General features: G+C 56.3%; 1 protein-coding gene across 1 annotated transcript in view; it reads right to left on the reverse strand.

The window, feature by feature from the left end:
* Positions 1-26,759, reverse strand: part of LMF1 (lipase maturation factor 1) — a 115,521-nt gene that overhangs the window by 16,542 nt on the left and 72,220 nt on the right. Inside the window, exons 4-5 of the mRNA XM_053927753.1 lie at positions 24,180-24,245; positions 9,102-9,269 (exon numbers count right to left, since the gene is read on the reverse strand). Coding sequence (XP_053783728.1) covers positions 9,102-9,269; positions 24,180-24,245 — 234 coding nt within the window. The remainder of the gene's footprint in view (positions 1-9,101; positions 9,270-24,179; positions 24,246-26,759) is intronic.

Raw genomic sequence — 26,759 nt, forward strand, 5'->3', positions numbered from 1 at the left:
CGCTCCTGCCTCTGGAATCTTGGCTGCTGACATTCTGGCTCTCAGTGGCTCTGCACCTTCTGGTACATGCTTCGCACCGTGCCTGGCGTGGCTCAGTGGACAGCTGGGCTGCCGCATCCACAGCCCCTCTCTGTGTGGCTCCACCAGGTAGCTAAGGCCCGCTGTGCAGTGGAGGTCAGAACAAGCACCGGCCATGACCCCGAGGGGCTGCTGTCTGGGGCCACGAGGTGAGGAAGCACTGCTGCTCCTTCGCTCCCAGTTCACGGCTGATACGGCTGCCAAAGCTGAGGAGACCCAGAGCGTGGCGGCCCTTCCACTAAAAACGTGACACAGCTGCCCCTGAGGGCTCCAGTGAAGACAGAGCAAGAGTAGGACGGAGGGAGGACAGCCAGCTCCTTCCCACAGTCCCGAGGACCTCAGAGAGGCATGGTTCTGGACGTGCCCCTCTGGCTGTGCCAGGACACCCTCCTCGTGTGCTGGGAGGGTGAATGGGGTGCAGGGGGTGTGAGGAACAGTCCACCTTGCTCAACTTCACACCTGCCCCTCAGAGCGGACCCTGGAGGAAGTTGGTGGTACTGGGCAGCTGCCCTCTCCTCACTGTTCTCCATGTGAAGAGCCTTTTTGCCCTGTGACACCCTGTCCTTTGTAGCTGCCAGCCTCTGGAGGAAGCACCAGCACCCACCTGTACCCCTGAGAGATCTGTCTGGGCCACAGTCTCTCCATTAACGCTCGTACCACCAGAAGACATGGCGACCATGACCAGCGAGGCTGTGCAGGGTGGCCTGATGGCTCACTGGGGACGCCGACCTGCCCAGGGAGTCCGCCTGCGACGGGCCTGCCTGCCTGAGCGAGCCCTCCCGGCCAGTCCGACCTGCACGCACACAGAGGCCAGTCTCACCTTCTGGCCACTCACGGCTCTTCTGAGACCCCAGAGGCCTGGTGCAGGGAGAGGCGTCCAGAGAAACCCAGGCCACACCACCACTGATTTGAAAGAAGCCTGACCAATAAACAGCATTTATTCATCTACACCCTCACGTACACGTGAGAAGCAGAACGGAGACTGCTGAAATCCGAGTGAGTGGTTCAGAAACTGACTTGGGAAATCCTGCCTGAACGTGGTGCAGAAATGGAAGCGCGGATGACAGCAGTGATGCAGGTTCAGCAAAGTCAACGGCTTCGCGGTCAGCTTCCCAGGAAAAGAATGATGTAAAAAGTTGGAGCTGAAACCCCCAAGCGCAAGCAGCCGTGGGCCTCAGGGCTGACGGACAGGTCCCAGGGGCGAGAGGCAGCCCACACGTGCTCTGGCAGTTTCTCGTTTCCAGGGATGAATTGGAAGAAAGAACAACATGAACATTTAGGCTGAAAATGTAGAAAGTGAGTGAAAAAGCAAAGACGGAAACAGGGAAGAGGTAGTCCAAGGGGTGTCACGTGTCTGGTCTGAACTCCAGAGTACGAGGCGTGGGGAGTGGTCGGGGCCGGTGGAGGGCCCCACCCTGTGCTCGGTCTGCGGGCGCGGGTTCTGGGTGAGGGCAGAGGAAGGGTGTTCACACATAAGGGCCCCGCTCACCTCTCGAGACACGCAGGCTGGGCATGGCGGGGGCAGGGCAGGGCCCACAGTCTATGCAGCCACAGGGTTTCTTGGCAGTGGGGGGGATGTTTAAAAGGATAATCAGGACAGAGCCACCGAGTCTGGCTCCCAGCTGAGAGCTGACCTGGACGGTGAGGCACAGCGTCGGCCCGTTCCATCTTTAAACGCCCACGACTGGAACAAGGGCTGAGAGGAGAGTCCCAGAGACCCGCTGCCCCCAGCATCCTCTCCTGCACCCCCATCCTGCCTGCTTCCCTGAACCCACTGGGATTACGCTCCCAGGTGTGCACTTCCTTCCACCGTGTGGTGCAGAGCTGACTGGAAACGGACTCGGGGTGTCCCAGAACTGCCCCCAGAGGAGCGGCAGCTGCGCATACCGCCTCCACCCTCCCTGACACCCCAGAAGCAGGGCCCATGTCTGTGCCATCCCCTTCTGCCTCCTCACTCTGACTTCACACTCCAGGCATGCCAGTTCTCAAGGTTAAAACTCCACCAGAGATCTCTGCTTCAGGCCGAGAGGAAGGAAGTAGCGCTGGAGCCGCCGTTGCCAACACAAACAGCTGGACGCTGAACAAAACAGACGAAGCGACTGTGTGTGACACGCGGCTGTGGGCCCCGCAGGACTCCTGACTCAAGAAAGAAGGGAAACAAACAGATCTGCCCGGCCTTTGGTGGGCGCACAGGGAGGAGCCCTCGGGGGGCCGAGCCTGAAGTTGGGCAGGTCAAGGGACTGATGCCCGCCACACAGGAGGCAGCTGCAGACACCCTGCGGGCCCCCCTGAGGCTCTGCCCACCCCTGCGCTCACAGGCACACCGGAGCCCCCACAAGCCAGGGAGAAGGCACTACCAGGAGGCCTGGCAGTGAGCCCCACTCACTGGTTCGGGCGACTTTCAAGCCCTGACGAACCCGCGTGTGGACCCCTCCTGGAAGCCAGGTGGGCAGCAGAGGTCCCCGGCCGTCCTACGGGCCGGCCTGAAGGAGAGCCGAGAGCCTCAGCGGGGGCTGTTTTAGATGCACTCGGAGGATTTGAGACAAATCCAAGACGATCAAATTGATTTGCAAGTAAATCCACTGCTTGTCAGGAGAGAATCCAGCACTACCACACTGGCCAGTGCCCAGTCCGCAGTTACGGGCAAGTCCGCAGCAGCACGAACCACGGCTGGGAGGAAAGGACGGGCTCGTAGAAACGAGCCAGAGGCGGTGCTGACTGGGAGCAGGTCGATGGGAATGGTGAAACAGAAGCCGTCAGTAAATGAAAGGATTTAAAAGAACACATGGTCATAACTAAGAGAAACAGAAAAATGACAAAGAAGAACCAAGAGGTAATGCAAGATTTTAAAAGGTGATACAGGAAATGGAGAATTTACTGCAGAGGCTTTGGACAAAACCGACACAGAGGAGAAAAGTTAGCGGCTGAGTGAGAACTTTCTCAGCTGAAGCGCAGAGCGGCCAGAGCTGAGCGGGACTCGGGCCGGGGCCAACAGATCGGTTCTAAAGCCCGAGTGGGTGTGTCCCAGAAAGGGAAGGTTGGCAGAAACAATAGTTAGGAAATCGTGTCCGAACACCCTCCTATTTTGATGAAAACTATAAATGCACAGATCAAATAAGCCTAAGGAATCATAAGCAGGACAAACGCAAAGAAGTTCACACCACAGCACATCAAGTCAAACTGCTGACAACCAGTGGCAAAGATACAGAAGCAGCCAGAGGGGAAGAAAAGAAATGAAAACGATACAAATAAATTAAAGCATCTACTGTGCTCATGGGTAGGAAAAACTAATGTCGGGAAACTTCCCATAGCGCCTGAAGCGGTCTGCAGACCCAGTGCAGCCCCCATCAAACTGCCGACGGCGGGTTTCACAGAACTGGAACAAGCAAACCAAGAATGTACATGGAGCCGTGAAAGACCGCAAATAGCCACCATAATCTTGAGAAGGGAGAACAAAGTCGGAAGCATTATGTTACGCGATACCGAAGTGCACTCCAAGGCTACAGTAATCAAAGCAGTACGGTACTGAGGCAGAACAGACACAGAGATCAACGGAACAGAACAGAGCCCAGAAATAAGCCCCGCCCATGTGGGTAATATGACAAAGGGGACAAGGACATACAGTGGGGGCAGAGGTGGTCTCTTCAATAAATGTTGTCGGGAAAACTGGACACATACGTGCAAAAAATAATAAAACTATACCTTTCTCTTATATCATATACAAAAATGAATTCAAAATGCATTAAAGACTTAAATGTAAGCCATAAAACTCCTAGAGGAAAACTTAAGCAGTAAACTCTTAGACATTACTCTTAGTATTAATTTTTTTTTGGGGGGGGCTGTCTCCTCGGGCAAGGGAAATAAAAGAAAAGAATAAGCAGGACTACGTCAAATTGAAAAGTTTTTGCAAAGCAAAGGAAACCATCAACAAAATGAAAAGACAACCCACTGAATGGGAGAAGATACTGGCCAATGATACATCTGACAAGGGGTTAATATCCAAAAACATACACCTTAACACCAAAAAACCAAATAGCCCTATTTAAAAAATGGACCCGAATAGATATTTCTCTCAAGAGGGCACACTGACGCCAACAGACGTATGAAAAGATGCTCAATGTCGCTAAGCATCAGAGAGATGCAGACTAAGACAATGAGATACCACCTCACACCTGCCGGAATGGCCACCAGCAACAGATCAGCAAACAGCAGCGGGGCGAAGGTTCGGAGGAAAGGAGCCCTCACGCACTGTCGGCGGGGTGCAAGTGGCTGCAGCCGCTGTGGAAAACGGTGTGGAGATTCCTCAAGAAATTAGAAATGAAGTTGCCTTATGCCCCAGTGATTCCACTTCTGGGTATTTATACAAAGAAGTCTGAACCACTAATCCGGAAAGACACACGGATCCATGTGCTCACTGCAGCATTGTTTGCAACAGCCAAGATACGGGAGCCCCTACACGTCCACTGATGGGTGAATGACTAGAGATGTCACACAATCTCACACACACACAAACACACACACACACTGGGATGTCCCTCGTCACAGGAAAGCACACAGTCATACCGTCTGCATCAGCACGGACGGACTAGAGGGCACTGTGTTAAGTGACACGAGTTGCACAGAGAAAGACAAACACTGTACGGTTGCACCACACGGGGAATCTAAAAAAAACAAAGCAGACGAAGAACCCAAAGAGAGAAACAGACTCTCAGATACGGAAAACGAACGGAGGGTGGTGGGACGGGGTGGAAAGGCGGACGGACGGAGGAGTACAGGTCGGCAGTTACAGTCAGCCGTGTCCAGCACAAGGAATATAGTCAGTGACACTGTGGTCACTATGTACGGAACCAAGTGGGCACCAGACTCATCGGGGAGCCCTTCACAAATCACAGAAACGCTAACCTCTGCGCTGCACACCTGAAACCAGTATAATACCGAACGCCGACTGTAACGGGAAAAACGGAACCAAGCGCAGGACTATCAGTGGGCGCACAACGGATCTTCTTGCCTCTTACTTTTCCAAACCAGTTACTTTCCATTTACAACAAGAAAAAGTGCCATCAGGGGGATTCTCGGTGCCTCTGGGGGTCCCCTGGCCACCCCACACCCGTGGGGCCACACCCCAGTGGCATGAGCCGTGGGCCCCGAGCTGTCACCGGCTCCTGCAGGTGTGTGCTGCAGAGGCTCCGGGGGCCTCCCCGCTCTGATCTGGGGCTTTGTCATCTTGCTAGCTGCAACCTGAGCCTTCCTGGGGGACAGACGGCTCAAGCTATCCCTGGTGACCCACAGTGCCACCCCCCACGGTGAATGGGGGGTTTGGTGGTGGCCGATACTTGGCAGACCTGAGCAGCGTCTTTTGAGCGACAGGCCCCAGAGAAAGAGGTCCAGCTGCTCAGCACAGGCAGGAACGGGACACACGCAGGGTCTTCTTCAGCCTTTGGAAAGAGAACTGGAAAAAACAAAGAGCCACGCCAGTGCCCCACAAAAGCACCAGAGAGAGGTCTGTATCCCTGCAGCCCAGGCGCTTGCAAGCCCGGCCCGGCCCGATTCTGTGGCAGACACAAGCCTGGGCCACATGAGCAAGGACACAGCGCAGGCAGGTGGGAGTTAAGCCTTCTCCCTGACGTTCTAGGTGGCATCGCTGTCCATTTGGCACCATTATCTTGATGGACCGTAGCTTTGAATCAATGCCTGGTGACACCTGCCCTGCTTCCTGAAGAGGTCACGTGAGCCCAGCCTCTGCAACCTCAGCTGCAGACATGGGTGCAGGAGCCGAGGGCCAGCCCCAGGAAGGTCATTTCTCTGTGCAGCTGCAAGAGCATCAGCCACACCTGATGCCTGAGCCGCGTGACCGTGACCCAGAACGCCCTGGCGCCAACACGATTCCCAAAGCCTGAGTTTTATCTGGGTGAGACCTCGGGAGCGCACGTCAAAAGGCATGGCCACGTGGCCCTGAGTGACCTCTGAGCATCGCCTGTCGCCTGGCCCTCCCAGGGCTCTTGCCGTAGAGGGCCTGGGCGGGGCAGCCCTGGCACCAGTGCGTTTTCTAACAACCCCTTGGGTCATTCCTATGTGAGCCCTGCTGGGTGGCTCTGACTCCCTGGAGGACTAGGTTCAACAGGGCACAGTTTGGGGATGAAAGTCTGTTTCTAATAGAAGAGCAGAAACCACGGGAACATCACTTGGCCGTGAACAGAGCCCTTGTCAGGCACATGTGTGTCCCCACCCGGCCTACTCCCCTTTACCTGCCCCGTCCATCTGGATGGCCACGTTTTTAGTAAAAATGGGGTGTGGTGTCCCGTGCATAGCCCCTGTGTGCCGAGGGGTCTGTGATCTTTCTCGGCGTTGCTGCAGCATCTCCACTGAGGGAAATGAATCGATCACACTGCGCATCTGCATTTACACCGGCCGGCGGAGGCTTAATTACATCCTCAGTGCACGACGCAGCCTGCTGGAGACCCGAATGGGGCAGCGGCCCAAGACCTGCGCTGGGGCAGCTGGAGCTGGACGACGTGCAGGAAGATGAGTGGTGAGCGCTGGCCTCTCGGGCCCAGGAGACACTGCAGCAGATGTTCTAAGATGAAGCAACAGGACTCCAAAGAGGGAGGGACGGGCTTCTGGAACTCACTGCTGGGCTCTCAGCTTGCATGGCCTTGCCAAGGACACATGCTTATTCGCAGGAGACTTTCTGCAGCCCGGAATCCAGGGGCAGGTACCCAGAATTCGGGGCTGGTGGAGGCAGCTCTCTGTGCCCACAGCCATGGGGATGGCCCCACTATACCATGTCCTTAGGACTTTGGCCAAAGTCACAGAGATTAGAAAGAGCAGGAAGTGGTGGGAGGTGCAGGAGAATCTGGTCTGGGACCCGAGATGAGTCTGCACTGACCAGGAGCCTGCAGCCCGGCGAATGCCCGTCATGTGCTAGGATGGGCTGTCTGCCCAGTTCCACGGTGGAAGCCAACGACTGCCCCTCCAGGGTCTCTCCCTCAGGCTTGGTATCAGAGCGGGGGTCTGAGGCTGGGGTGGTGCGCTTCTTCACAGAGACAATGGCCTTGCAGAATCCTCTGGAGCAGCTGTATAAACTCAGCGTGGGAGGAGGTAAGGTGCTCACATCCTCAATCCTTTCCCAAGGGGATGAACGGAAACAAACAGAACCAGAGCTGCCTCTTGGGGTCTCAGGCACAGGGACAGGTGCTCGGCCCCTATCACGGCACCTCGCAAACCCACGGGGCACACCTAACATGAGCCACTCCCCAGAGCGACTGACGCGCCCAGCCCAGGGCAGCAGCCCTGAGGAGAGCTGAACACTTGTCATGAGTCTGCACCCTGGGGCCCCCCAACCCTGAGACCCCACACTGCCTGCCATGGGGCTGGACCTGTCGCAGTGGGGCCAGCTGGCCATTTGTCTTCTCTGCTCTGGACAGCTGAGGCCTGACCCCTGAGGGGGCAACACACCAGGCCTTGGAGAAAAGCCACAGCTCTGAGGTTCTCTTGCTTTGTCCTGGCATGGCATGGGGCTGGAGCGGACAACGCTGGGGACATGCCTGGACTAGGGGCTCCCAGGGCCTTCAGGGAATGGAAGGCAAATATGTGGGCTGGTCTTCTGGAATAATGTTCAGAGCCACAGGCTAGCAGTAAGGCCCTTTGAGGTGCAGCCCTGTAAACAAACAAAACAGCTAAAATACCGGGCCGTGAAAGCAGGTGAGTAGGCAGGGGCAGGGGCAGGGACGGTTAGAGCACCCTAGGGCTTCAGGGCCGTCTCGGTGGCAAAGACGGGAGTTAGACTTAGACTTCCTGTTAGTTAACGAAGCATGTACTCGCTTGAAAGAAATGGAGTGTATAACTTACTAGTTGGGAGAGGAAAATAATGGCATGAGAAAAACCTCGAAAGAAAGCGAAAAGGGACAGAAAGAAAATAACACGTGTGGAAATAAAGACACGGGTTGAGATGTACGGACTTGTCCCGCGGAAGAGAATGCATGTTGCCGGCCTCAGTCTGGAGAGAACCCTGCTCCTTGCCGTTAAAGAGCCACACCGGACAAAAGGACACAGGCTGAAAAGCGGAGGGAACAGATCCAGACTCCGCAAATATATGAGAATATTACGACTTTTTTTGGCCAATAAATTTGAAAACATATGAAAGGGACAAATGTCCAGGAAAATGTTTGTCCTACAGCTGCCTTCAGAAAAACATGGAATCCCTGCATGTCTGACAGCCCCCAAAGGCACTAACTAGTCAGCGTCACGGACACCTGAGAGGCCAGGTGGCTTGTGCAGGAGCACTGTCTCTGTCCTCGTGAACGCATGCCGAGAAGGGGGCCAGCCCTCCCCGAGCTCGGTGAGAGTGACCGGACGGCCTGAGCAGAACCGGTAGGGCCCGTGCAAGATGGAAAATCACAGACAAATCTCATTCACCGACAGCCATGCAAAATCCAAGATACAGTGCTAGCAAAGCACACCCAGTAACGTATGAACATACGCAGCGTGTTAATCTGTTGAGTTTATCTTAGGAAGGTAAAATTGGTTCAACATTAGCGGTATTAATGCAATTCACCACATTAACAGATTGAAGGGGGAGAAAAGTGATCTCACAACTGGTGGGAAAAAAAATTTGTTAAAATTAAACATCCATTCATGACTAAAAAATACCCAAAACAAAAATCACAAAACAAAACTTCCTACTAAAGCAGAAACAGGAGAGAACTTGATAAAGGCAGCCACAAAAACCAACCAACCAGACAAACCACCTCCAGTCGCATCTTGCTGGGCCAGGGAGCCTGTCCTTTGGAACCGAAGGGGGGTGGGCGCCCGGCTGCCTATTGCACCTGCGACCCGACACAGCACACTGGCCCCAGACACCAGGAGCAGGACCAGCGAAGTCACGAGGGCACTGCCGTTACAGCATGCAGGTTACCCGTGATGAAAACAAACAATAAGCAGGACACAGCAACTTTAGATCCCGACAGTGTTTTCCTGGAAACCGACAAGCCATGCTCGTACTCACAGGGTCTGCAGTGACTCACCTGGAACAGGATCTGCAAGGTGCCATGAAGGATGCACATCCGCCGTCCCAGGAAGATGAAGAAGGGCACCACAAGCTCCAGGAAGTGGTTGCTAAGTGTCTCGAAGCGATGGACCCACCACGGGGACTGGTGCAGGAAGTAGGCCATGGGGTTGGGCACCGGCTGCGTCTGTGGAATAGGAGGACACCTGTGAGCTGTACCCTAAGCCCCACCTCACAGGGGACCCCAGCCGGTCTGTACTGGCCACGTGGTGTCCACTGGCCGGTTTAGGACGGAGAGGGGGCTTTTGGGAGAAGACGGATCTGGGACTGTCCTGGCTGGAAAAGGCACAGGGGAGGCTGGTGCCATGGCCCTTCCTCCAGAAGCTCACCTGCTGCCAAGATACAAATCTCCAGGACAGGGGTGATGGGAGCACATGTCTAGGTCTTTTTGGGGTGCACATCAGAGGCACCTGCCCCTGCACGGTTTCCTGTAATTCTGACACAGATCCATTCAGGGACCTCGAAGGTCCTGGTTACGTGGGAGCTCAGATGCTGGGGAACAGCCTGTGGTTAGAGCCCCGAGCAGCACAGGGCACTGGAGAGCCCCATTCGGAGGACAGGGTACCGGGGGTTAGGGGACTGTGGGAGCCTGTCTCAGGCGAATGCTTACATGAGAGTGATGTCTGCCTGAAGGACGAGAAGGCTGGGGAACAGGTCCCGGCCCTGAGTGTGTGTCCCTGGGAGCACACGTGTGTGAAGTGGGGGGGGTTCAGTGTGTCCCAGGAGGCCTGAGTGTTGACTCCGCTGTGGTGCTGGCCAGCCCAGGGCCCAGCTGACAGGCCCTGCACCTTTGAGCACAAGGCCCTGTGGTCTCCCAGGCTCCCCATTCTGTAGCTGAGGCCAGGAGCAGGCCACGCAGGTCACGTGGCCGGCCACCAATGCTCGGATGGGCTGACTGTGCCGACGCCATGTGGGGCTTGGGATGTGCCTTGAACCGGGCTCACTGCCCCTTCGAGGAGGCCCCAGTGTGACACTCAGCTGTTGGTGAAGGGCATGGGTCTCACGGTGCACAGGGACCCCTCCACGCCGACAGGACACCAGGCACTGGTGGCTCCAGGCCCAGGTGGACCTGCTGTGCTGCCTCTAACACGAGCTGGCTCCCTTTCCCGTTTGCAGAGAGGACGGCGATTCCCGGCCGGGGTGGCGGTGTACTGTGCCCACGCACCACCCCTCCCCTGGGCCTGGCCCTGGAGCCCCCTCATGCTCCCGGGCACTCACAGGCACCCTCCTCCCTCTGGGGGACTTACATTCTCTGTGCGCGCACACACACGCACATGCCGCAGACACAAAGGTGGCCGTGCAGGCAACAACGGCCACTGTCAGGCAAGGCCGGGCCAGAGACACAGGCGGGTAGTCGCCGGTGTGCCAGCATGGCTCCAATAATATCAAACACACTTGACCTTGTCACACATGGTTTAGATGCCAGAGGAAGAAAGTGCCTCTTGCAACAGCAACGGCAGTGCTGGCCCCAGCCCCTTGTGACCTGCTCCCCAGCCACAGTGTCCCTCACCTGCTCCTTTGCCCCGTGGCCTCCCGGCCCCAGCACTGGCCTGGCTGTAGCCTGGCTCTTACCTCTGCCCTGGGCACGCTTCCTCTCAGATTTGCTGCAGGCACAAGGAGGCGCCTGTCCTGCTGGTGGCCTACCGTATGATGGGCACAGAGAGGTGACTGCTGACTACAAGGAGACACTGGTCGAAGTGCAATGGCCCAGGCGCCCTGAATAGTGTAGGCCTTCTCCCTGACACTCAGGGAGGCGGGAACGAGTGAGTGGCCATGGTGAGAAGCCCCGAAAATGGCAGAGCTCCTGGCCGCCTGGCCACCCATCGGCTCAGAGGTAGGACGGCGGCTGCGGAAGGGTAGCTGACCCACCTGGGAAGGTGTTTTCCTGTTAACTCTTCACTTCATTTGGACACAATTCCTGACTTAGAGAAAAGTTGCAAGAATAGTAAGGAAAACCCCTGAACTCCCAAATGTTTCCATGTTACCCCTCCTCCTTCTCCCACCACAGGCGTGTCTCCTGTGCCACCTGGGAGCCAGCCGGCACACGGCAAGCAGCACCCGCAGCACTTCAGGGCGAATGTTCCAGACGGGTGCTCTCCCGTGTGCACAGTAGCTGTCACAACTCGGGACTTAGGCCAGTTGGCCGATTACTGTCCTAGACGAGAGGAAATCCCAGGTCACACGCTGCCTCTTGCTCCCCAGTCCCTCCGGCCCAAGCACGGGGCATGGACACTCTGGAGCGCATGCTCACTTGCAGGACACGCCTCAGTGGGGTGTGTCTGACGTTCCTCACAGTAGGCTGGGGCACCCACTTGTGGCAGGAAGACCCCAGGAGTGACAGGTGCTCTTTCTTGGGGCCCAGGGTGTCAATGTGTCTTAGTACAGGTAGTTCCCACCTGGATCTCCTGGTTAAGGGATGTCGGCCAGGGTCCTCCCCTGCAAAGCTACTGTTCTCCCCTTTGCAGTGTGAGGCCCTGAAAACAACCTGTTACACCCAAATGCCCCATCTTCGGCACCTTTGATGATCTCGCTGAAGTCAGTCGTCCCAGTGGCATTTGAACAGTGAGTTCTGGGCCCAATATTCCTTCTGCGTGGCGTTCCACTGTAAGGAGAGGCTGTCCCGCCTCTCCGTGTATGTACTGGGGCCGGTGTGGACGTGCGGGTTATTTTATTCAGTGGACCATTAAACACGGACCATGTGTTTTGATGGTATATACCACTTTCTGAACATTTTCCTAATTTCTGGCACTAAACATGCTCTAGGGTCACCTGAACCCCTGCTTGCCCAGCCCTGGGCACAGCTGTCTCTCCCAGAAGCTGGGTCCTTCTGGCTGAGGCCAGACTCACCCTGGCCTGGGCATCACTGTCTCCGGGCTGCTCAGCAGGCAGGGCTGGGACCTGGACACGTGACTACGTCTCACCTGACCCTGCATCCATACCAATCTAGCTCATCAGTCTCTGCGCTGAACTGAATTCCGAGTGGGTTTCTGCAGCTTTGGGGAGCATGCGGCAGGCCTCTCCCAGTCTGCCCCCAGGGGCTCCCGGCAACTATGCCTATTTCCCCTTGTGAATGCGGAGGGAGGGCAAGGTGGGGAGGCAGGCCCTTCTCTGGAAGGGGGCACAGGGCTGTGGGGGCAGGGAGGCGCAGGAGCGGTGGGCAAGCAGGCCTGTCTGGGGTGTTTCTGTTCACAGGCCTGCGCCAGGTAATGCCTGAGGACAGTAATCCCCACGGTCCTCAAGTTGCAGGGATTCTGGTGGTTAACAGCAACTTAATTCAACAACAGAAAAAGGCAGCAAATCAGTTCCAAATGTTTCAGCTTTTTAAAAAAGCTGGCAGAGTTGCCCTGGCCAGTGGGGCTCAGTTGGTTGGAGCGTCATCCTGTAACTGCAGGGTTGCGGGTTCGATTCCCAGTCGGGGCATATGCCTGGGCTGTGAGCTTGGTCCCCGTCTGGACATGTGCGGTCCGTGGTCCAGGCATGGGGGCCCCCAGTTGGGGGCGTCCGGGAGGCACCCAATTGCACACCCACATCAGCGTTTCTCCCCCTTCCTTCCTCTCTCTCTAAAAAGCAATGAAAAAATGTCCTCAGATGAGGATTTAAAAAATTGAGAAAAACAGCAGAGCTCTCTGGAGGCAGTATGTGTGCATGTGTGTACACAAGCGTGTGTACACGTGTGTGGGTGTGCAAGCCCATCCCCACGGGGCCTGTGGCCCCGGACAGGAATGGGCGCCAGGCACCCAGCAGCAGGCTGAGCCGTGTCGACGAGGCCAGAGCAACCGCGAAGCGTGTCTGCTTGCTCCGCGGGCTGGTGGCAGGCCTCTGGGACGGGAGGCCCTCTCCTGGCACACAAACTTGCTTTCTGCTGGTAGCACCAGGGAGAATGCCCAGACGGACAGATGGCGACGGGACAACTTGTTTCCCCCAAGTCAGGATGAGCCCGCAGCACATTTTAGGGCCCACTTTCAGAAAGGGGCCCGACCACAGACCGATTCTCGGCGGTACATGCAGGCAGAGCGGCAGGCTGCTCGGGCCTGTTTGTGGCCGAGGGATAGCAGGCCCTGCATACTTCTTTATTGGTAAAAGGCCCTGCTTTTTACCAACAGTCCCAGCCAGCCAAAGAAAGCAAGTTTTGACAAGATGGCCGTGTCCTCTCCATGGTGAGGGGAGGCTGAAACGGGAGCCCACGCCCGCTCTGGCTGCCTTGTGGGGTCCTGGCACCAACACAGCCTCTTCCGCCCACAGCCACCAGACATATTGAGAAGGGGGAGGCCTAGGGCCCTCTGCACTCTCCACCCCACCCCATAAGCAAAGGAAGGCACTGTTAAAGCAGGTGGTATGGCATGACAATGCATTCATGGCTACGTTAGCATCACTGCTGGCTCCAGGCTGTGCTGGCCCTGACTAGCTCATCTGGGTGGAGTGGACACCCCAAGTCCCATCATGGGGATGTGGCCAGCCCAGGTCTCAGGAAGCACAGATTTGGGTCCGAGGACCTTCTCTTCTCGACCCCCAGGCCCCTTGTTGAAAAGAGCACCATGTTCCTAGGCTAGAGAGACTGAATTTTATAAATCCAGCTCAGGACTGGCCTGAGAGTAGGCATCCCCCACCCGAGGGCAGGGAGCTGTGCTGGCTTGGGGATGGGGGCCACACAACAAGGATGTGGGGGGCCTGGGGCTGAGTGGCCCCAGCTGCCAGCCAGCAGGGAAACACAGACCTTGTGCAGAGATGTCCCTGCCAGTCCTGCTGGCCTCCCCAGTCCTGGAGACACCTGTGGCCAGCCTGGGGCCTACGTGCCGTCCAACTCAGTACTTGGTCCAGGGGTGGTGGCCGGCTGTGCACAGGGCCTGAGGTTTTTGCTCTGTCCAGCTCCTCAACCCAGTACCAGGTGCGGCTGATACTCAGGTGAGCTGGAAGGCGAAGGCCCTCTCCTAGAGGTAGCAGGCACACAGGCAGAGCTCCCTGGCCGGCACCTGCTTGGGGACAAGTGAGCACAGTGCATGTCCCCTGGACCCCTGGACACAGCCTCCCCGTTCACTGTTACCTGGCTCTGACTGCCCTTGGGATCCCCTGGAAGAGATGGCCCGTGTCCCTTGCCCTTTGGAGCAAGCGGACCGAGTTGGACTGATGAGCACAAAGTCTCTGTGCCAGTTGCGCAGAGAGGTCCGCGGGGCTCATCTGGAAAGCCCCAAGGAGAGGAGGGCCCGGGTCAGGGCCTCCTCACTCCAGGGTGCTGCCTTGAGAACAAATGAGAGAAGCATCTGCGAGGAAAATGAGCCAACAACACAGGGAGAGAACGTGTTTCTACGCGACCTCCAGAGCAGCCACGTCTGAGCATACTGAAGCACTGCCCCCCTTCAGGAGGCAGGGGCCTCTGTGTCCTGCGGTGGTCCTCAAGGAGCCCGTGCGGCAGGCCCATGTGCGCCTCCCTGCTGGGCAGCCCTGCTACTTGTAGGGCGTATATGAAAAGGAGAAAGATTGTAAACAGAGTTTGTTTCTGCTCGCTCGGAGCTGGGGAAGGAAGCCAGACCCTTTACTGGGTGATGCTGGGGGGAGGTGCCTGCATGTTCCTTGTTTTTGGAGGGAATAGTAGCAGAGAAGTGGGGCGCCGGCTGCAGAGATCAGGCTAACGACATCCTCTAAGTGTTTCCAAAAGAAATAAACAGACTGAGTCCAAGGAGAGCAAATCACTGAGCGGTGCCCACAAATAGAACCTGACGCAGGCTGAGCAGCCGCTGCCTGCTCCCGCAGCCACCTTGGCCACCTCCTGACAGCGCTTCTTACTTTCCATTAAGGCTCAAGGGCCCACCCTGTCCCTCAGGAGCAGGGCGCCTGGAGCAGGGCCTCCCGGGTCGGGTTTTGGCGTTTTTCGTTTCCGGAGCATAAATGTGTGTTTCCGTGCTTGGTGCCGGCTTCTAGGAACCACGTCACAGGGCTGCCCCAGGCTGTATGAGTCATTTTGCATCCTCATGGAAGCCCCAACAAGATGCGGCTTCTCAGGACGGGCAGGGCCAGGGCCAGGGCCAGGGGGCTGCAGACAGTGGGTGACTCCCCAGCCGCAGCGCAGCCCCATGCAGCCTCTGGGTCCATGCCTCATCGGCAGGAGCCCGGGCAGAGGACGTGGATGCTGGCTAAAGGGGCACATCAGGTAGGAAAAGGGAGAAGCCGTGACCCACATTTGAGGAGCTGAGCCAGCTGCTGCACGTTCGTGTTACTTCAGATTTGTGTGACGCTTCTTGACTCCCCCAGGTGAGGTGCTGTGAAGGACAGGACTCGTGCAATGGGCGCACCGAGCCAGTGACGCGTGGGTGCAGCGGGGTAGCTGGGAGACCAGGCACTCCCCACTCCCAGGGAGGTACGGAGCCGACTCTGCAGGTGGGAACCCCACGGTAGGTCCTGTGCCCTCAGCCCACGCGGGGCTTCACTGTACCATGTAAACGAGAACAAATATGGTGACTGTGACATGAACAGTCCCTGATGACACGGAATTCCCTGAAAGGAAGGCTCTGTGTTGTGAGGGCCCTGTTCCCCGGGGCGCACCCATTTCAGCTTCTCCTGTGGATTTACGGCCTGCCAGGAGAGGGTGTGTGCCGGCGGGGCCTGCTCCGCGTGTGGATCCCTAAAGACCCCGAGCCCGCCAGGAGGGGGTCAAGGCCTCCCTTCTCCTGCAAAGCAGGACAGTTTTATTTCTGTTTGCACTGAGCTGGAAAAAACCACCATGTTGTAAAATCTGGTTGTAAACCGTGGAAGTGGCGACTAGCGCATCGCACCCCATAAAGCACAGCGAGGAGTGGCCGGGCTGCCTGTGACGGCTGCAGGGCCCTGCGCGCCACGTGGCCACGTGCCCAGACACAACAGCCCAGACGCGCGGCGCTTCACAAGAGGCTCCCCTAAGAAGAGACAGTTTTAAGTAAGGACAGCACGACGAACACATGGAGAGCGATGAAAACTGCCTAGGGGTTTAGAAGGTAACAACTCTTCGGGGCGCAGTGTCACTTCCTGTTGGGGGACAAGCACTCTCCTCGGACGCCCCCTCCTGCCCCACAGCGAAAAGAAGAACAGAGGCGGTTTCCCAGCTAGTTTCTCAGGAACTACGGGTTTTGCGTTGGACTTTGGTGAGAAAGGGAGCACATGTGACTCCTGTCCGAAGAGTCTCTCACACTCTCGGGCCCCACTCGCCCCACTCTAACAGAAAACCCTGCGGTTGGAACACCCTGGCCCCGCTGATCCAGGACCCATGTCCTTTGTAGAGCTGGGAGAGGAGGTTTCGGGGTGGGGCACCTCCCTCCTTCGCCAGAGGAACTGATGTGTGTCCTGAGGACGCAGAGGTGCCCGCGGGTCGGCGGCTCCCAGGGGGTGGGCAGGGGAAATACCACATACCTGTCAAGTGAGAGGGCAGAACGGTAAGGCCGGCTATGGGTTCTCACGGGCAGCTGGGGGCCCCCGACGGGCAGGGCCCGATGTTGGGGCTGAAGGCCCCTCCCACGAGACCACAGCCGACATGGGGGTGTCCTCGTGGTGCTCACTTTGTGAACATGCACTGCCCCATGGCTACTTCCCACCCCCCACCAGGTGACTGGGAATGGAAAAAGGAAAGCGAGTTACAAATGTGGGGACAACCCACAGCACACACAGGCCCAGGAGAAGTGCAACACCACGAGGGACGGCAGCCACGTGCCGCGGTGCACACGGCCCTCCTCGCTCGGGCGGGCCAGGTCCCAGCCGGGTGGCAGTGGAGCAGCGCCCGTCACGCACTCAGACAAACCTGTTCGCCTAGCATTCTGTACCTGCCAGAAACCTCTTTCAAAACCAAAGGGGAAAGAGAGACCGTTTCAGACGGAAAAGCTGGAAGGACTCCTTTACCTGGAGGAAGCTGTCAGGTGAGAAAAACCCAGGCCCACGCCCAGGGCAAAGCCTGGGAGCAGTGAGCGTGCGGGTGGATGAGTAAGGCTGTCTTTCCAGCTTAATGGGGTGTCTTTAAAGGGCGATTTGACTGCTCAAACAGAAATGATGAAGTGGCGCACGGTCGTGTCCACGTAAATGCAGGCCAGCGCCAGCACAGGGCCCGGCGGCAGCAGTGGGGGAGCCCTGCCATCGAGTCCTTCACCGTTTATGAAGTAGGCGCGTCACTTGAAGGCAAGCTGTGATGAATTAAAGATTTGTCCTGTAGACCCTGAAACAACCACAAAAGTAACACAACTAAGAGTTCTGGCTAATAAGCCACGAACAGACATAAAAAGGAATCGTAAAAAACATTCAACTAATTCAAAAGCAGAAAAAGATGAAAAATAAAGACTGAAACTCATCATACCAAAGATTGCATTCAATGCCAATGATCTAAATACACAATTAAAAGGCAGAACTTGTCAGACTGAATAAAAAACAAGACCCACCTAAGTGCTGCCCGTAAGAGCCACACTTCAAATACGAAGACAGATGTAGGTTCAAAGTTAAAGCTTGGAAAAATGCATACCAGGGAAACGCGAGTCAAAAGAAAACTACCGTCATTACATTAACATCAGACAAAGAAACTTCAGAGCAAATGCTATCCGGAATAAAAGGTCACTTCATGTCGCTGAAGGGGGCCGTTTCATCAGGAGGCCCCCCCTCCAACACCTATGCACCTGTGACAGAGCTTCGAAACGCAAAGCGAAAGCCAGTGCAGCCGCACGGAGACGCGCACAAACCCGCAACTCCAGCCAGAGATTTTAACCCCCTTTCGGTACCTGAGAGCGCAGACGTACAGAAAAAATAAGGAGGACACAGAAGACTTGAAACACACCCTCAGCCAACTTGAATTAACGAACTTTATGGAACACAGAACACACATACCTTTTTAGGCTCCAATGGAACATTCACTAAGACAGACCGTATTCTGGGCCACAAAACAAGTCTGCATAAATTTTAAAAGATTCCCATCACACACTGCGTATTGCCTGACAATGAAGGAATTAAATTAGACACCAGTAACAGAAAGACGGCTGGAAAACCCTCACATGCGGAAGCTCTTCACGGAGTGGACACTCCAGTGTGCGGTGTGCCAGCTAATCCCCACGACACCCCCGGGGCTGCTATCAGCGTAAAGTCGGGAAACAGAACTCTAAGGCAACTTTCTCAGGATTGCACCAGCTTGAAGTGGTCGCCCTGCGAGGGCAGGCAGCACAGGTCTGCGTAAAGACATTCGGACCCGGGTTCACGCTCGGATGCTACCATTCCGGAGCTCTCTGCTGTAACAGAGGGACGCCGCTGACCCTGAGGCTGCACCCTCACCTGTCGTGGTCTTGGCCTTGGTCTGGTGCAGCTGGTCCTTCTGGGTGACCCCAGGGCATGGGCCCCACTAAAACCACGCTGTGGTCAGCCGCCCTGCTGGTCCCGACATTCCCTAGGCCCAGCACCAACCCCCCCTCCAGTCCCCGGTACACCCATAAAACACCCTGTTCTTACAAAATCAATAAAACTGCCAGTGGACAGAGCAAATATGCCGCGATTCCCAACCTACTGGAGGTAACTCAGTCACAGCTTCTACCAAGTTAACATTTACAGCTTTCACGGGAATGTCAACCTGTAATACAATTATTTCCAGACTGGCGGACCCCTGTATCTAAAGAGTGCTTAGTGACCCCCATCCAATTATGGTACAAAACAGCTGGTAGCCCAGGTCCCTGGGTGGCCATTACAAGTAGGATCTGCTGGCCCGAGACACAAAGAGAAGCCACCCGCGCTGGGAGTGGGTCTGGAATGCGGGACGAAGGAGGCGCTGCTGCGCTTGTGCACGGGGTTGGCAAGGCAGCCCGACTGTGCCTGCGCACAGCTGCGCCCAGGGCCCAGGGCCCATGAAACGTGCTGGCTACAGGTGGCCGGGCTGGACCAGTGTTCGCAGGTGGATTGCTGCAGCTCACCCAGAGGCTAGCCAGCATCTAGGGAGCAGACTTCCCTGACAACTCCCATTACCAGGAGGGAAACTGGCTGTCGGGGAGGTGGGGAGGGCCCTGGAAAGAGGCTGAAGGCTTCCATTGGCACTGCTGTCCTGGGCAGCAGGGCATGTCCATGGGGCTCAGCCCAACTTGGTCACCCCCGGGAGCTCCTTGGCGCAGCTGCCAAGGTCCCTGGCACCTGGGAAGGAGCGCTGGCCTGGGTCCTTGCGTCCGTGAGCTGACAGTGACCACAGCTTGCAAAGGGGTGAACAGTGTCCAGGAATAGGTGGCCACAGCACCCTTGTTGTGAGTTGAGAGACACTGGAACAAGGGACCATTTTGCACCCTGACATGTGAAGATGTGTCCTAGACAGGCAGCGGCCTTCCTGATCTCAAGAGAAAGAGAAAAGGCTTCTCCTAGGAATGCCAGCAGGAGCTGCCTTCATGCTCACGCCATGAGAGAGCACAGTGACGGGAAGCGTGTCCCGAGCACCTTGCACATACATGCTCAGCTGACCCTGAGGGGAGCACGTACGTGGTAGCGCCTCGCATGGACCGCCTCATGTGCAACTGGAGGGGTGGCAGACAGGGAGCACACCTAGTGACGACCTTCCTGTCGAGTTGCACAGGAAGGTTCTGCTCCGACAGCAAGGCCCTGGGGTGAATCCTGGAGGTGCCCTGTGAGTCAGCCGTTCCTACTGTGGGCTTGAAACTCCAGCTTAAAAACTCCACTGACACAACACAAAGGCCTCTTTTATGTGCTGTGAGGCTGTGGGGCTTTACAAATAATAGGAGTGGAAAGTGATTTATATCCAGGATTAAAGGTCAGCTCTGCATGCCGGACTCTGGAGTAAGACAACAGGGTAAACTTGTTTGAACTCATTCATGCACCCCTGGGGGTGGGGGAGAAACGGAGAAAAAGCCATGCAGGCAGAGCGGCTCCAGAGCGGCTGCAGGCAGGACCCACTGTGGGCAGAGGGACCCAGCGAGGCTAGGACACCTCTGACAGCTTAGCGACCAGAACACACAGTCTTCGTAACAGTGAGTCACCGAGTTGTGAAGTGATGGCTGTTTTATGTGAGTGATAGGCCCGATGCAAAGGAATTTAAGGAATAAACTTGTGTAATCAAAGTATACCAAAGTTAAAAAGTTCAAATTCGATTAATCTGTATTGTGGACACTGAGAGAGAAGATACCTACTAAAAAGGGCTCCTGGTGACTCTCTGGGCTCAAATAAAAACAAAAGAAACAAAACAAAACCAAACAACAGAGCCCAGCAGCCATTTCTGCACAGGGCCCTCTCAGGCACACTGCACTTCAGGGAGCTGCCTGCACCGAACTGCCTGCCTGCCCCGGGTTCTGCCCTCTGAGCCAGCCCTCCTAAAGGAGCCCCTGGAATCCTATTTCATCCAACAGAACGGAGCCTTTCCCAATCCAACTGGAGATGCACAGCTCTGACCAACCAGAGCAGCTCTATTCTGACCAATCAAAACAGTGCCTTATGGACCAATGAAACTTTGAAGATTTGGAGTCCTCATTTGCATGAGGACAGACCAATTAAGGATCAGGGGCGGGGACTTCCATCCATATAAGCCAGCTCCCCTGTGGGTCTAGGAGCACACTTTCCCTTTCCACCCAAGACTAAAGATTGCATTTCCTGGCTGAGCTGAAATCAAAGATGTCTCAGTAGAGCAGAGTAGACCAGCACGGGCCAGAGCAGAGGGGAGCAGTGAGGAGCGTAGCTACCTGGTTGAAGGAAGAGCAGCCGGGCCCCGGGGCTGCCTGACAGCCATGCTGTGTTCACAGCTATGATGTATCACACTGAACCAAGCTTCCGTCTTCAGCACATCCCAAACTGCAGATTCCTGTTGGTGCTGAACGGCACCAATGACCGCAGGTTGACAGTGTAGAGTGGTCCACAAAGAAACGCCAGTTTGCCGTTAAGAGCATTTTCTTAGTGTTCCAAGTGGAATGTTGCATATTTTAAGGGTAATTGGACAAAACATGAAACTGCTACGAGGTAAGCTATATTTATTTATCTTCCTTTCCTGTAGTGTCTGACAGTTGAGGTGCGCCTGTGGGCATTTCTTGTGGATGGTTTCACTAAGCGTGGGAGCAGAGCCTGTCGGTTTGCGGGTGGAGGCTTGCAGGGCGTTTTCCTGCCTTGGATGTGTCAGCAACACCGGTTTTGTGCGGCTGCAGGTCCCACCATCACCAAATCCACAGGAACTGCGCTCGCTGGTGGAGCATCGCGCAGAGGCGCCTGCCTTTTCTCTCGCTGTGCCTGACGATTTGCGTGTGAAAGACATTTGCCCAGTGTTGCCTCTGATTTGACCCACTGAACTCACCGACAACCACCTCTTAGTTGCGAGTAGATGGAAAGGCAAGGGGCTGCATGGGCACAAGGGCCCCTCAGGCCTAGGCCGACCGGCAGAGAGGGCCTCCTACCCAACAGTGTGTGGGCTCTCGGACCTGTGCAGTGAACCGTGACGGCAGTGCTGCTCCCCTCACTCTCTGTGCTGCGGAAGACCTTGTGCGGGAGTATCATCGGGCTCCTGCCACATGCTCTGGGTCTCTGAACACAATGGGTAGAGACAGTATATCTCTGACCCTGACGCCTTGTCCCGATGGTGAGGATGTAGAAAGACAGGCAAGGGCCTCAGGCCTCACACAGCAATCACGTCACGAGGACATGAGCTGCGTCCGAGAGGCGGGAGGGCGAGAGGTGGGAGAGGACATGAGCTGCATGCCGCTCCCACCAGCCCTCCACCCACTGGCTGGGTGTGGGTGAGTGGGGCTCAGCCGCCATTCCCTCACAGGGTCAGGACGCTTGGGAGAACTCACACAACCCTAAGCACCAGACGTGCCAGGGCTCAGCTCTGTGAGCTTCGATGTCCTAGGCCTTCACCAGGCTTCGCTGTGGTACCACCACGCAAAAGGGCATCCCCAGTAATAGCCAAGCTCGAGGTGAAACAGAGGCAATGACGAGAGGGGAGAGGAGCCTGAGCTCTTGTCTCGTTGGGAGCCTCTCCCTGCTGCTCAGGCTGCTCCCGACACCCCCACCAGCTTGGCTGCCTCCCATAGTGGGTCCCTCTCCTGAGGCCCCCACCCGCGGAGCCATGCCAGTGAATGAGGCACCCTCTATTGTCACACAGGCCCCGCCATTACCTGGAGCCCCCACTGCCACTGGCCATGGACTGGAGGAGTCCAGGTCACAGAGGACAGGCCATGTGGCCCACCCATCCTTGCCCCAGGGGCACAGACAACTTCAAAGGGATGAACTGAATGGTTTGCAGTCAGCAAACAGCATGGTCTGGCTGCGAAGGAGACATCAGTCAGTGCCCCCACTCCAAACCAGCTTACAAAGCGGGTATTGAAACAAGATTCTGCTGAGGAAAGGCTTCTGTGGCTACAGCGAGTTAGGAAGTGTGGTCCCTCCAAGGGCCTGACCCGGGAGCTGTGGCCTGCACTCTTTGTGACCGTGGCACTGGCAAGCAGGGCCTCAGAGTGCCACTTCGCTCGGCCCCGGGTCCAACATGGGCATCGGCCATCACATTCCTGGTGCTCAGCGAGCCACGACTTGGCCTGTCCTAGAACCTCGATTCCAAGTGGTCTGAGCTCACACACACCGATGTCCCAGCCTGCTGGCTGTCCCCAGGACTTGGTTCACAAGCCAGAGCTATGGTAGCCACGTTTCTGCTGCCTGCCCAAATCCCAGGCAGGCCTGTGGGGAAGAAAAGCTCTGCCCTGGAGAGTGCCAACTCCATGCCCTCCAGGGGACACTCACCCAGCCCTGCCCTCCACTCCCCAGGGCTCCTTCCATTGTCCTAACACAGAAGTCCTGAAGCTGCCTCCACCTTGGCCAGAGGCCACGTGCACAGGGAGCACGGGGATTTGCACCCAGAGGACTGACAGGCACAGCCTGTTCACCAGGCTCTAATGCCCTTCAAGGGGTCAAGGGGACACACGTGGTCTTCACACATCGGGTCAGTGTTGACAGGGTGGCTGAGGGGGCTGGCAGGCAGGCCCAGGACAGAGCAAGGGCCCTTGGCCCAGACCATGGGGACCCACACTCCCTCCTGCCAAGCCAGAAACATTTCCTCTCAGGCAATTTTTGAAAGGTCAGCTCTAGACCAGGGGTGGGCCACATGTAGGAGGGGAGGCCACTCTGAGGCACAGTAGGCGAGACGTGGGGTGATCTCCACACCCTGAAATAAAGCCTGATCTCCTAAGTGCAGCACACAGAGGACGCCTCCCTCCCGGGCTGCTGAACAGATGACACGGCCAGGAATAACGCAGTCACAGCAGGAAGTGGGCGTGACCCAGGACTCGGCAACATCCTGGCCTGAACCCACCTGGGACTAAAAGCTGCAGAAGGCACAAGATAGCCTGCAAGCCGCCATTCAGAGAAGAGCAGATAAGAACCCCGTTCCTGTGTTTGGGCTGTAAGCGACGAGCAGGGAACACGGGAGAGAACACCCTGCCTGGTGGGTAGTGCTCTCCACACACCAAGGCTTCCGCTGCCAACAGGAGCGGCATGAGTCCGATGTGAGAACTGACGCCCGATAGGCATGTACTCAGTACGCGATGAGCCCACGTGGTTGAGAAGACGAGTGACATTTTGATGCCCAGTGCCGTCAAATTAATTCCTAAGGAAAAATGATCCCAGCCCTCCATGCAGAGGCCAACAGTCAGGAGAGACAGGAGTGTCTACAGGGGCTGCACCAAGGCCTGGGTCCTGGCGTTGGTGGGGCATGTCCAAAACCCCGGGCCCAGGTAGGGGGGGCTGGGGGGCCCGAACACAGTATGACTAGGACCTGCCCTCCAGGAAGCTGAGACGTGCTTATACCCACATCCACAGAGGCTAGGGGCTGGGCACAGGGTGGAAAGGGCCAGCTCAGACTCTAGCATAGAGGGGCCTGCCTGGCGTCCAGGGCCTGGGCGGGACTGCGGACAGCAGCAGAGGGACATGGTACCTGTAACCAGATGACCCAGACCCATGACTATGGTGGCCAGATGCCCCATTCTGCCAGCCTCAGCAAGCGGGACCCTGCCTCTCAGACAAAGGAAGCAGGAAGGGGTGTCCAATGGGCTGAAGTCTGAGTTAACACGTCACCGCTCCTCACCTCATAGTGGAAGTCCATGCAGGTGAGGTCTCGCCAGCACCGGTCCCCCCGGACCTTGATCAGGCCCTGCAAGGCAAGGAGAGGAAGCAACATGAATCAATTCCCCAGAATAGCAAGGATCCCTGGGGACAGGGGAACCCTGCAGGGGGGAGAAACAAGCTAAAGTTCCTAAGCTAAAAGGAACTTTAAGCGAGCGACAAATTTTACCTTATACCTGAAGTGATATAAAGGGTAAGATGTAAAGAAAGCTTCACAAGGGCTTCAATGACGACGAGTCAGCAAACGCTACGGGGGGGTGGGGGGGGGGTGGGGGGGGTGGAAGGACACCGGTGCCGTCATAGCCAGTTCCTTCCGTGCTTTCTCTGTAACTCGGTTTTTGCTGTGAGCATCAGCACAGTGATGTGACTGGAAGGCTTTAAAAACGGACAAGTTTGCAAAGCTACACACACACAACCTCAGTCACACTTCTACAGACGCCAAGCAGAATGTGAAAGGGACAATGCTGCGACTGCTGTGACACACTATTCAGCAGCTCAGGTGGGCTGGAAGACTACGTCCACCCATATCCCCAAAGGGTCACTACTGTTTCATGGCACCCAGGAAACCCCCGGTGCTCAGGCCCCCGAGTGCCTCCAGGGAGCTGCTTTGCTGCCTGGTCCACCGGGAAAGTGGCTGCAGGGAGAGGGGACTCTGTAACAGCCCTTGGGCAAGCGTCTGGGAGCTGGCTAGCCACCCCAGCACCGTCGGCTCCCCTGCACCCTGCGCAGCTTCCAGGGCGCCATGCAACGTCCACATCATGGCTGGTCTGTGTTGCAGGGAGGACAGTCAGCTCACATGCCTTCCCCTTCCCTGCAACAACCCTCTATCTCTCCACACGAATGCTTCCTAAGTCAGAGACCAACTGTTCTCCTACCAGGAATAAAAACACTGCTTGACATGCAGAGATTCAGTTCCAATTCTGGTCTCTTATGTAATAGCTGGATTAGAAAGCGAGAAACTGCACCGATAAAGACACGACCCTGGAATGCAACTCAGCTTTCTCTTGTGATGGTGGATTCTGCAGCTACGACCACCTCTGTTTCACCCTCCCTCCATCCCTCCATCCACGCGCCACCCAGGCCGCCCAGGACAGTGTTCCGCATCACAGACGACTGACCCTAAACTTAATCACGTCTGTGAAACGCCCTCGCTGCGGCACTGAGATCAGTGTGTGACTGCATAGCTGAGGGCAGTGGACGAGACCGGCTGGGGCATTAAAATGACCTTTACACGTGGAAAGACTCTGGGGCAGCTGAGGGCTCTGAGCCAGAGACCAGAGTGTGAGCTGATGGGTCCTCTGGTGGCCATGCGGCCAGCAAGGCAGAATGACGGTTTGGGAGGTGGGACGTGTCCGATTCTGGATACGTCTGAAACATGGAGGACACAGGACAGGCAGAGGGACTGGAGCTGGTGTGGGGGGAGAGCAGCCAAGACCTCTGACCTGCACCCCTGGTGGGTGGTACGGACCCAGGGACCCCTGAAGGATCAGGGAGGAGAAACGTGGAGGGGCTTGTGGGGGCCACATGGGCCTCACCCACCTGGCCTTCAGCTGCACCTGCTGCCTCCAATGTCACGGAGCTGTGCCGCCAATGTGACGCTGTGCTCCGAGGATAAAGATGAATGAACCACTTTGCAAAGTGGAGAGTGACATCTTTCTGGAAACTGGGTTTGCTTACGTCATAAAGTGCCAGACACAACTTCCAGTCCGAATTTGGCCATATACAGTCATGTTTGCGTGAAAACAGAGCTTCAGAGAGTCAAAAGCGCCTGCCGACCCAGACCTCAGGGAGCCCGTCCTGCCTGTGGAAGAGCCGCTGGTTTGCAATGGAAACGTGCCCCCGTTCTGCACAGACCTCAGGCGTGAGGTCACACGAGGCTCCCTCGTGAGCACAGCTCCACTCCCTGCATCCCCTCAGAGTCTGAGAATGGTGCTCTTTGGAGATTCAAACCAGGCGAAGAAGAAAAAAAACAAAATAATTAAAATGTCATTCAAACTCTAAGCTGATATAAGACACTTAAAAATCTGAGACATTCTTTCAGGAGCGGAGGATAATTATATTCCTCCCCATCTACTGATTTCTCCCTACAATGCAGATGTCAGATTTTCCACAGATTTTTTTTTCTTCCAGAGTAAGTGTCAAAGGAACAAAGCCTTCTTTGAGACTTTTTTCAGCCCAAAATTAATTCTGAAAGAAAAAAAAAAACAGCACAGATAAGCCACTAACACGCAGACCCAGAGAGAGCTGAGTGACCCACAGCTGTCCATACAACCCCTGCTCTCCGCCTGGGACCAGGAACGCCAGCATGCGGGAACTTTCCAGGGCGGCTGAGGCCTTACAGGCCGTGGGTGGGAGGCAGGAGCATAAAGGCAGGAGGCTGACGGCTGCAGATGGGCTCCTCTCTGAAGCTCCAGGGTGTGAGAACACTCATCTTAAAAACTCCCATTTAGAAATGGGAAATTCCAGGGCCTCACACCACAGAACATCCATTTCTGTGAGGCTGCAAGGGTCCCTTCACACCTGATGGGGGCGAGGGGGCACG

This window comes from Desmodus rotundus, chromosome 1 (assembly GCF_022682495.2).
Source record: "Desmodus rotundus isolate HL8 chromosome 1, HLdesRot8A.1, whole genome shotgun sequence".
NCBI classification, from domain to species: Eukaryota; Metazoa; Chordata; class Mammalia; order Chiroptera; family Phyllostomidae; genus Desmodus; species Desmodus rotundus.